Source organism: Orycteropus afer, unplaced genomic scaffold (assembly GCF_000298275.1).
Source record: "Orycteropus afer afer isolate SDZICR_OR568_19922 unplaced genomic scaffold, OryAfe1.0 scaffold00396, whole genome shotgun sequence".
Taxonomy (NCBI): Eukaryota; Metazoa; Chordata; class Mammalia; order Tubulidentata; family Orycteropodidae; genus Orycteropus; species Orycteropus afer.
Window position 1 is genome coordinate 392,995 of NW_006921983.1, and position 12,108 is coordinate 405,102.

At 38.3% G+C, this 12,108-nt stretch overlaps 1 protein-coding gene across 1 annotated transcript in view; it reads left to right on the plus strand.

The window, feature by feature from the left end:
- The window catches only part of RBM33 (RNA binding motif protein 33), a 205,479-nt gene that overhangs the window by 49,161 nt on the left and 144,210 nt on the right, over positions 1–12,108 (plus strand). The window contains exon 5 of the mRNA XM_042782629.1: positions 4,613–4,661. Within this exon, the coding sequence (XP_042638563.1) occupies positions 4,613–4,661 (49 nt within the window). The remainder of the gene's footprint in view (positions 1–4,612; positions 4,662–12,108) is intronic.

Below are 12,108 nucleotides of genomic sequence, written 5' to 3' on the forward strand. Positions count from 1 at the left end.
ACTTGTGTTTTATTGACTATGCAAAGGCATTTGATTGTGTGGATCATGACAAATTATGGATAACATTGAGAAGAATGGGAATTTCCAAACACTTGATTGTACTCATGAGGAACCTGTACCTTGACCAGGAGCCTGTCGTTCAAATGGAAAAAGGGAACACTGCATGGTTTAAAATCAAGAAGGGAGTGCATCAGGGTTGTATCCTTTCCCCACACTTATTCAATCTATGTTGTTGTTGTTGTTATGTACCGTTGAGTCAGCCCCGACTCATAGCGACCCCTCCTTGGGTTTCCGAGGCAGTATCACTACGGAAGTAGGATTGCCCAACCATATGCTGAGCAAATAATCCGAGAAGCTGGACTATATGAAGAAAAATGTGGCATCAGGATTGGAGGAAGAATCATTGACAACCTGAGATACGCAGATGATACAGCTTTGCTTGCTGAAAGTGAGGATGACTTGAGGCACTTAACTGATGAAGGTTGAAGAATACAATCTGCAGTATGGATTACATCTCAATATAAAGAAAACAAAAATCCTCACGACTGGACCAATGAACAGCATCACAGTGAAGAGAAGATTGAGGTTGTCAAAGAATTCACATTGCTTGGTTCTACAATCAATGCCAATGGAAGCAGCATTCAGGACATTAGATGATGCGTAGCATTGGGAAGGTCAACAGTGAAGGAACTGTTTCAAGTGCTGAGGAGCAAGGATGTCTCCTTGAGGCCTTGAGGACTAAGGTACGCCTGACAGAAGCCATGATATTTCTCCAGTTGCCTCGTATGCATGTGAGAGCTGGACAGTGAATAAGGAAGACCGAAGAAGAGTTGATGCTTTTGAGTTGTGGTGCTGGCAGAGAATGCTGAAAGTACCATGGACTGCTGAAAGAACTAAGAGATCTGTCCTGGAGGAAGTGCACCCGAAATGCTCCTTGGAAGTGAGAATGGCCAGACTTTTTCTTACCTATTTTGGTCATGTCAAAAGGGACCATTCCCTGGAGAAGGATGTCATGCTTGGTAGGGGGGAGGGTCGAGGAAAGAGAGGAGGCCTTCAACGAGATGGATTAACATGGTGGCTGCGATGATGGGCTCAAGTATATGACAGGGATCATGGAGCTGGTGCGGGATTGGGCAGTGTTTCGTTCTGCTGTGCATGGAGTCGCTATGAGTCGGAAACGACTTGATGGCACCTAACAACAACAACATAGACACACATACACACATATACTCACATACACAAATTCAGAGAGTGTGAATATGTACCTTTTTATAATTTGAATTTGGATCCAAATAATGTCTATATATTGTGATTGATTTGTATATATAGAGTTTCCTATTATTTTTTAATGCTTGCAATTTTTGTTGAAGAAATAAATAAGTGGTTTGTCTTAAAGACTTTCTATATTTATTGATTACATCCCCTTAGATTCTTCCATCCCTTGTATTTTCCTCTAAATTAATGATCTAGAGGTTGATCAGGTACAGATTTGAATTTGGGGAGGGGTTGGTGGCTGGTTACTGAGAGGCTGGAGGTTCAAGTCCACCCAGTGGCTCCATGAGAGAAAGGCCTGTGATCTACTACCATGAAGATTACAGTTTAGGAAATGCTATTCTGATATAATGTGGTCACTGTGAGTGAAAGTTGATTCAGAGCACCTAACAAGAAGAAGGAGGGGCATAACTTCATCTTCCATGGTATATGCCTTCATCAGGAAGTATATAAGTTTGGTTAACTTCTTTTTATGATGTTATCAGCCAGTTGGAGTTTCTGGGTGGCACAAAGAGTTAAAATGCTCGACTACTAGTTCAAAGGCTGGCAGTTTGAACCCGCCTTGAAGACAAGCTTAGAGATCTACTTAACAAGATCTACTTCATCAAGGTTACAGCCTTAAAAACCCTAGGGAGCAGTTGTACTTTGCACACATGGAATTGCCATGAGTCAGAAACGATTTAACAGTAACTAACAACGTAGCCAATTAGATAATTAAAATTGTAATATTCTATCATTACTTCTTTGTGTGTTAGCTGCTATACTCATATAAACTCTTTGGTTGCACTGAGGTACAGATTAATCAGGAAAAGCGATGGGAATTTATTCACGTTATTTCTTGCCTTTGTTTTGTTAGGCACAGAAGCAAATACTATTCTCCATCTTCTGTCATACTTTACTCATTTGAAGCTGATTTGTCATTTAAAAAAAATTTTTTTTTTTTAATGAGTTAGTTATCAAAGGTTGATTTCTTATTTCCATATACTTGTCAGGAAAAGGCACAAATACTTCACAGATATTTGCTTGTGTTACTACCAACACTAGTTCTTATTATGGTTTTAAGAATTTTTCTCAATTAGTGTCTTGTGGGAAAATGATATTGCCTCCCATTTTTAGTTACTTGAAGTACAGGTAGTCTTCAACTCATGATATGTTAGAGTAATGACAAACTGTACTTATGACTGACTATTTTTATCTTGTAGTAATATGTATTACATAAAATATTGTACTGTGTAATTTACTGATCTGTCGTTTTTAGATATTTACTCATGGATGTCCAATGTTATGATTTACTGTTCATAACTGCTATATAGCAGGCTATGAAAACTTAAAAAGCAAAAAGGTATTTGACTTACATCAGAACCAGCTTACAACAGAGCTGTGAATTGAAGACTACCTGTAATCTTATAGAATGGCATTTGTTTTCAGAGAGAGTGGTCATATTTTTCTTGGTCATCTAGTATCAAATTAGCAAATGGGGCTAATTTGTCTTTTATTGTGAATATATATAATCTTCCCTCTGGAAGATGATTATAGCTCTGAAAATATACATATTGTGTCTGAAAGATGATTAGATAGATGATTTATAAATCTAAAATGTTGGAAGAAATTGTGTATTATTTCCTTTTAACTGTCTCACACAAATCAGTACAAGATAAATTTTTAAAAGGGCCATTACATTCTTGTTAATGCTGTGTGAGTTGGGCCAATTACTTAGATAACTTTAAAAACAATCTTTAGCACATGAATGAAATGATTTGTTGTTTCTAGATTTTAAAAATAACATATAGAAAATGTGCATTTCTGTTATAAGTTGATGTATGCATTACTGAAGATCTTAAGTCTTCTGCAGAAAAAGGAGTCGAATCGGACTCATAACAACCCCTCCTTGGGTTTCCAAGGCAGTATCACTGTGGAAGTAGATTGTCCAACCTTCTTCCCGAGGAATGGCTAGTGGGTTTGAACCACCAGCTGTCTGGTTAGCAGGCAAATGCCTTAGGCACTATGCTACTAGAGCTCCCAGTCTTCTCCAAAGTAATGTTAAAAATAAACATAGATGTTGGGGAAAGTAGTGTGGTGTGGATCTCTCAAAACCTATAGAGTTTGTAATCAGAGCTCTTATAAAAAAGAGTAGCAATTCTACTAACAGCGGTTGGTGCAGTTAAATTTTCATTGGCTTTTGGACCCAGAATCGTAGTCTAATTGTGTTTCCTTTTTCTAGGTGTAGGTCCTTGAAGATTTTTGCTTTTAAGAGATTAGTTTCCTCAGAATTAAAAATACAATCCAGTAATGGCCATTTTTATCACTCAAAAGAGAAAATAATTAAACATAAATATGAAGGGAAATGTCTTCAGCATCGTGATTTGCATTTGTAGCTCTTTCCCAGCTAGTTTAACATAGTAGAAATTATTAAAGTTTTTGATGCGGTAAAACAGCCAACAAAAAACCCCAAAACTGAACTCACTGGCATTGTGTCAATTCTAACTCATGGTGACCCTTTAGGACATTGTAAAACTGCCCCATTGGGTTTCCAAGGCTGTAAATATTTATGGAAGCAGATTGCCTCGTCTTTCTTTTGTCAAGCATCTGGTGGGTTCACAGCTGCCAACTTTTTGGTTAGTAGCTGAATGCTTTAACCACGATGCACCAGAGTTGCTTAAAACAGCCCTATTATGTATTAGAGAAGATGCTTAGCATTAGGTTTTTCTTCAGATAGCCATATGTTGCAAGGACTTTCTGTTTCCATTGTGAGAAAACTAGTTTAAAACATAAACATGTTGGGAAAAAATTGCAATTGACTGATCTGATTTCCATGTTAAACATACAGTTCTGTTATTATGATTTAATTTTATATTCATATAATTACTAACATTTTCTTTTTTCAGTTTTTGCAGTTTGATGAGTGTCAAATAGTCTTGACATTCTTTTATTATTTTTCTTACTAGTAATGATGCTGAACATCTTTTTGTATTTCATCATGTTTTTAGAAGTAAGAAAAAGATTAGATACTACTTATAGTTTCTTTTTACTCATTACTTAACAGATACAAATAGATTAAGATCTCATATTGAAGTATGAAACTAAGATCAGAAATCTAGTAAATCACCTGCTATAGCAAAGCTTCCTCCTACTTAAAAGCAAAAAGTTTCCTATACTTGAAAATATGATTTCATTATAATAAAGAAAAAGGAAGTATTGCATACTTAACATGAAAGTACTCAAACCATAAAGCCCTTGGAAAATTTCTCAGTGACCTACAGACTTTCCAGTTTAAATATTAGTATGACAAAGCAATTGTATGATAGGAATAATATACTGATATGTCTCTTTTTCTTCCCAGTGAACTTGAAGATGACTTACTTGGAGAAGATTTGCTATCTGGCAAAAAGGTAAGAAATATAGGTCTTCCTGAAACTGACAGTTAATTGTACTTAAAATATAGGGATATATCACAGGTGAGATGTGTTACTAGAATGTTGGATATAGGTTAAAATTTTGTAAATTGAATTATTTTTTAATCTCACATAATAAATCCTTTTAAGGAAATACCTTATTTCCTACTGTTTCCTAGGTGCTAAAGCTGTACTGGGGTTGTGACAGCACTGACATAAAACAACCCCTTGGCCTAAAGTAACTTAACAGTTGAACATTAATATTTTTGCATACCAAATCAGGATTTCACTTTTGGGGCACATTCTCAAGTATAACAGACATTCATATCAAATTGAAAGACTGAATCCTAAGCTAGAATTTTGTAAACCTTTTTGATCACATAAAAACTTTTAAAAATTTATCTTTAATATTTTTCTGTCGTTCATACATCCCACACACAATCACTACTCTGCCAGTATATTTTGAACATGAGAAATATATTAAAAGTAGAAATAATGTTGACATTAGGTGCCTTCAAGTCAGTTCTGACTCCTAGTGATCCTATGTATAACAGAATGAAACACTGCTTGGTCCTGTGCCATCCTCACAATTGTAGCTATGATTGAGCCCATTGTTGAAGCCATTGTATCAGTCTTTCTCATTGAGGATCTTCCTCTTTTTTCACTGACCCTCTACAGAGCATGAGGTCTTTATCCAGGGACTGGTCCCTCCTGATTACATGTCCAAAGTATGTGAGATGAAGTCCCTCCATCCTTGCTTGTAAGGAGCATTCTGGGTATATTCCTTCCACAACAGATTTCTTTGTTCTTCTAGCAGTTCATATTCTTTGCCAGTCATTATTCTTTGCCAACATCATAGTTCAAATGCATCACTTCTTCTTAGGTCTTCCTATTTATTATCCTGCTTTTGCATGCACACGAGGCTGTTGAAAATACTATGGCTTGGATCAGGCTCACATTAATCTTCAAAATAACATCTTTGCTTTTTAATACTTTAGAGCTCTTTTGTAGCAGATTTGCCTAGTGCAGTATGTTGTTTGATTTCTTGATTGCTGATCCCATGGGGATTGATCGTGGATCCAAGTAAGGAAAACCTGTACAACTTCAATCTTTTCTCCGTTTATCGTGAGTTGCTTTTTGGGCCAGTTGTGAGAAATTTTGTTTTTGTTTTATGTTGAGGTATAATCCATACTGCAGGCTGTAGTCTTGATCTTCATTAGTAAGCACTTCAAGTCTTTCTCACTTTCAGCAAGCAAGGTTGTATCATCTGGATGTCACAGGTTGTTAATGAGTCTTCTCCAATCCTGATGCTGTGTTTTTCAGTTGTTTTGATCGAAACAGTTGCAGGCCTTTGCATAATCAGTAAAACACATTTAAATATCTTTCTGGTATTCTCTGCTTTCCCTTGTTCTGTGTCCTCTTTTGAAAATCTGACTTGAATTTCTGTCAGTTTCCTGTCAATGGACCTGGAATGGCTTTTGAGTTATTTTTAGCAAAGTTTTACTTGCTTATGATATTAATGATATTGTTTGATAATTTCTGCATTCTGTTCAATCTCCTTTTTCAGGGGGGATAGGTACAAACTCGGACAGTATTCTGTTGCTATTCATCAGGTTTTCATTGGCCGATTTTTTCAGAAGTAGACCACCAAGTCCTTCTTCTTAGTCTGCCATAGTCTGGAAACTACTGAAACCTGTCCACCATGGGTGACTTTACTGCTGGCATTTGAATTATCAGTGGCATAGCTTCTCTCATCACAGCAACACGTGAGCTACCACAGTACGACAAACTGACAAACTGAGTGGTGGGTACACAAAATAGGAGATAAAAAGAAAATATAAATTTTAATTTTATTTATTAACAGTTTAGAACACTTAAATTCTCATTAAATATCAAGATAGTTCTTTATGTTTTGTTTTTAAGTCTTAAACTTTTGAATGGCATTTTACTATCGGTGATTTTTATAATCAAGCTCATACTTTTAGTTCAAGTTTATCAAGTAACATTAGTGATACAAATTTATTTTGGAGGGTTGTGATAAGTTCAAATCTTTTAGCTAATTTTCTTAACTATGGTAAGATTATCCTCTTTATCTAGTTTTGTAAGAGTTGATGAAGATCTCCTACTAGAATAAGTACTAGTTCTGCCATTTTCTTGTAACTTACTATGCATTATTATCATGTTCTCTAATACGTGAACTTCTTTGTGTGATTTTTTTTTTTTTTGTAAAACCACTTTTCCTTTCTGTGTTCTGCTTTTTATTGCCTATACATAGCCCTATACACTTACCCGAGCTTTTCCTCCTTTGCATGGTTCTGTCATCACCTATGACTGTACGAATGAGGTGGTTGTTTTTAGCTGCTGCAAGTTGGGCCCTGGCTCATGGCAACCCCATGTACAATGGAATCAGATCATTGTAATTTATAGGGTTTTCATTGTAGGCCTTTCTTCCTAATCTCTTTTAGTCTGGAAGCTCTACTGAAACCTGTTCAGCATCGTAGCAACAGACAGGCCTCCACTGTAGATGGTGGCTGCACTTGAGATACATTGGCCTGGAATTGAACCCTGGTCTCCAGCGTGGGAGCTCTGGTAGCGTAGTGCCTAAGGCACTTGACTGCTAACCAGAAGACTGGCGGTTCAAACCCAGCAGCCACTCCTCGGAAGGAAGATGTGGCAATCTACTTCTGTAGTGATACTGCCTTGGAAACCCAAGGAGGGGTCACTGTAAGTCGGGTCCGGCTCGATAGCACATAACAACAACAACAACTCCAGTGTGGAAGATGAGAATTCTACCACTGAAATCCCTCCCACCTTCCACCCTAAATTACCTGTAAATCTACTTGTTTTGATACAATTAAAGTAGGATTCATTAAAATAAGTTTTTTTTTTCCATTAAAAATAAATTAAAAATGAAAAACTAGTGAAAGTATCCCTAAGCTCTGCTGTGTTGCCTCTGGATGCTTTATGCTTTGTGTATAGTGTGCAGTACAGGACCATCTGATGGGTGTGATGAATGAGGGTGCCAATGTCATATTGTGAACATGAACTTTGTCATGATTGTAGGGGGAAAAGTTCTACTACTTGCCTTCTACTGTTGTGAATTATTTTGTATATCCCTTGAAGTACTCTCACTGTACTTGGGTGTCCATTACCCTAAGTTTACACTTTTTCCTTTGTATGTATTTAAAGTGCTTTAATGAAAAGTACTAGTTAGATGTTACAATATTTAAATATTATAAAATATTTTTACATTAAGTTGGACTTATATTCCTGGATAATCCTGATACATCACGTTTTACCTTGTGTTCCTTTTCTAGGAGTTCCACTATAAAAAGTATTAGCAATAATAATCCCTTTTGCTATACATATGTTCTAGTATTGTAAAAGTTTTGGTCAGGACTCTCTCGATGCAAAAAGGACATGGAGGTGGCGCCTTCTGACCTCCTCCAACTTCGCAAGGGGAAGGCAGAATCACCAGTAGCAGCCCAAGGCTTATTCCTATAAGACCAGACATGCCGTCATCCTCCAGCCTTTTACCAGTTCTGACACCACCTGTCCCTCCCATGGCACTCACTGGGTTCAAGAATTCATTGCAGTGGCCATACAGAACTCACAGACGATGCTCAGATTATGGGGCTTATTAGGGAAGTAACGGGCTATAGTTCAGGCTCAGAAACACACTCAGAATATAGTTCTTCAATGAGGACAGTCTCTTCTCTGCTGTACCCTCCCTCAGGCACGCCTCTCTGACCTTTGACCTCTCAGCCTGACCTCTGCCTGCTTGGGCAAGTGTTAGAAAGCTCTTGTAGCTCTGCTGATAGGAGCACCTGGGTACATCTCACTCTGTCAGTAAGCCTCCTACCCATGAGCACTCAGCTTTCTTGATCTGTGGGCCAGGGAAACTCACCACTCTGTCTTGTGCCTCTTGGTTCCACTGCAACTGTCTCTGCTGGACGTCTCTGCCAAGGAGGTCCAGTGCAGGGATCTCAGGTCTAAGAACACACTCTGATTCACCCTTAGCTCTTGTTTCTTTATGGCAGTGAGATCCCTTCTCGCCTCTAAGAGGACTCATTTTAGGCCTGGCAAAATGACAAAACTAACCAGTCCCTACATCAGAGTTCTATACACCTTATTTGTGTGGTGTTCTACCCAGTAATTCCGTGTGAGTTACAAAGACTATGACTAGAAAAGCTGTGCCAAGTAATTCACCGCACTGCACTTGATACAGATATGAAAATAATGTTTGTTTTGGATAGTGTCCTAGTTTCTTAGTGCTGCTATAACAGTAGAATTACCATAAGTGGTTTTAACAAACAGATTTGTTTTCTCACAATTTGGGAGGTTGGAAGTCTGAATTCAGAACCCTGGCTCTAGGAGAAGGCTTTCTCTCTCTGTCAGCTCTAAAGAAGTCATTAGCTTCTGTTCCTCAGTTCCCTGGAGTACATCTTCCCCTGTGTTTGTGCTTCCTTCTGTGTTCCTAAAGGAACTCCGGTAGTGGCGTGGTTAAAGCATTCAGCTGCTAGCCAAAAGGTTGGCGGTATGATCTCATCAGCTGCTCTGAGGGAGAAAGATGAGACAGCCTGCTTCTGGAAAGATTTACAGCCTTGGAAACCCTATAGGGCCGTTCTCCTGTATAGACCGGGAGCTCTGGTAGCGTAGTGCCTAAGGCACTTGACTGCTAACCAGAAGCCTGGCAGTTCAAACCCACCAGCCACTTCTCGGAAGGAAGATGGGGCAATCTGCTTCCGTAGTGATACTGCCTTGGAAACCCAAGGAGAGGTCGCTATGAGTCGGGTCTGACTCGATGGCACATAACAATAACAACAACAATTGTATAGACCTATTGGGTTGCTATGAGTCAGAATTGACTCAATGGCATTAGCTTGATTTGGTTTTTCTCTGTGCCTAATCTGCTCTCAACAGTGATTGGCTTATGACATATCCTACACTGATAATGTTTCATTAACATAACAAAGTCCTCTTTCCAAATGGTATGGGAGTTTAGGATTTACAACACATATTTTTTAGGCATACAGTTTAATATATGACACATATTAATGCTAACTATTCTAGGAAAGTAGTGTTACTTTTTTTGAAAATTAGAGTAGTTGATTTTTCTAACGATCATATTTCAGATGGAAAAGTAACAATAGAGAAAATTGAGGTACACATTTGATGTTTACCTGGTGCTTCCCTTTGTCTACCTCAGCCATTTTGTGTTTGTGTATATCTGTGTCCTGGAAGAAATGTTGGACAATCTACTTCTGTAGTGATACCGCCTTGGAAACCTAAGGAGGGGTCGCTATGAGTCAGACCTGATTTGATGGCAGTGGGTTTGGGTTTTTTTTTGGTTATATATCTGCGTGTGAATTGTGATTTGGATGAAAATTTACTGAGCAAATTCGTTTTCCATTCAATAGTTCATACATATTTTGTTTCATGATGTTGATTTCAATCCCCATAATTAACAGCTTTCTTCCCGCTTTTTCCTTGTGGTAACCTTTTCCTGTGTCCTTCTTTCGTATACATTCCTGCGATCCAAGCTTTCTCCTCCTGCAAAATACTGCCCTTCTGATCTCCCATGGTTGATTGTTCTAAGGCATGTACCTCTCTGGTGTAATTGATCACTTCGTGGGCCTGTCTATTGTGTGTCTGGAAATTAAGCTATGAGAGTGAGTGAGTTTAATTCCAGGCCCATAGGACCTAGAGATGATAGTCTCAGGGGTTTTACCAGTCTCTGTCAGACCATTAAGGAACTTTGGTGGCATAGTGCCTAAGGTATTTGGTTGCTAACGAGAAGGTTGGTGATTCAAACCCCCAGCTACTCTGTGGAAGGAGGATGGGGCATTCTATTTCTGTGAAGATTTACTGCCTTAGAAACCCAGTGGGGTTGCTATGAGTCAGGTTTGACTTGATGGCAAGGAGTTTTTTTTTTTTTTTTTTTTTTTTTAAATCAGACCATTAATAATGGCCTTCTTTATGATTTTGAGTATTTTTCTACAGTTTTCTCCCACTCTCTCCAGGTTCTACAATTTTGATCTCTTTCTGAGTGGTTGCCAGTGGTAAGTGAGTACTATGTAGTTCTTCTGGTCTCAGGGTTATCTAAGCTGAGTTTCTCATGGTCCACTAGTCCCTTGGACTAATTGGTTCCATGTGTCTTTGATTCTCTTCACTCTTGTTTTCCCTGGATGAGGAGAGATCAATTGTTGCATTTAGATGGCTTCTCACAAGCTTTAAAGACCCCAGTTGCTACTCACCAAAGTAGGAAGTAGAGCAGTCTTTTTGTGTAGTATGTATTGTACGAATTTTCCAAGGAGGTTAAAACTTCCTTCTGAGTAGGTAGGAAAAGTCCGAAAAACTTCCCAGGAGGCATAGTCAGAGACATGAATGCTTATTCAGAAGAGAAACAAAAAGAATAGGGAGAGAAAGGATTAAAAAAGATAAAGAAAGCAGGCTTACAAACATTGCTAGCAATTCAGCGTACAGCGGCAGCAGGCTGGAATGGATACAAGATGACCGCTGCTAACCCCCTCCCACTTTTCAGAGATACTTATACCTGAGTTTGAGGAATTGGGGATGGGGGCTATGTGACTGGGAATGGAAGGCTATGTGACTGGTTTCAGACTTGGTAGCACCGGGTTCCAATCAGGAGGGGGCTACAGGTGCCCTGTGACTACCATCTCTGTATGTTCTGATAAGATGTTGCTGTTAGCAAGGTTTATGGCTTAAAAAACTGTTCTAAGGATGGGTTAATACATTATAGGGTTAATACATGATGGTGGGAGCAGGGGAATACGTGACAACGGGAGATAAGAAAATGATTTGTAGTTCTTATGAGTGTGGCTATGCGAGATGGAGTCTGGGAGCCATTTTGGGGGGTTGCAGTTAATGACCATACAGTATGTTATGCCAGTTGAGCTTGGTGTCTCCTGAGGTCATGGTGCCAAGCCCATGGGCCCAGCAAGTCACTTCTTCAAGGTTTTTGGCTTTGAGAAATTTTCATAACTTTGCCCCCTAAAAATAGAGCTAATAGCTCTATTATATATATATAATATATATATAGACATAGCATATCAAATATGTATGTAGAAATAACATCTGACAAACTTACACATTCCCTTTTGCTTACTCATACCTGATCACTTTACCTGTCTGCCTATGTATCTGTCTGTAGATTAATGTTTGTTGTTACTGATAATGCAGTATGTATGTATGTATGTATGTTTTGTATGTGAAAGTATTTTCTTGTTTTGTCTGTACCTTTTTGTGCACCTTTCCCTGTCTTCTTTTTGCTTAGTGTTAGTGTGCAAATAACTCATTTTTTTTTTTAATTTTTATTTATTTATTTATTTTTTTAATTAGGATTTGGGTGAAGATTTACAGAGTAAATTCACTTTTCATACAGCAGTTCACATATACTTTGTCTCATGTCATTGACCAAAAT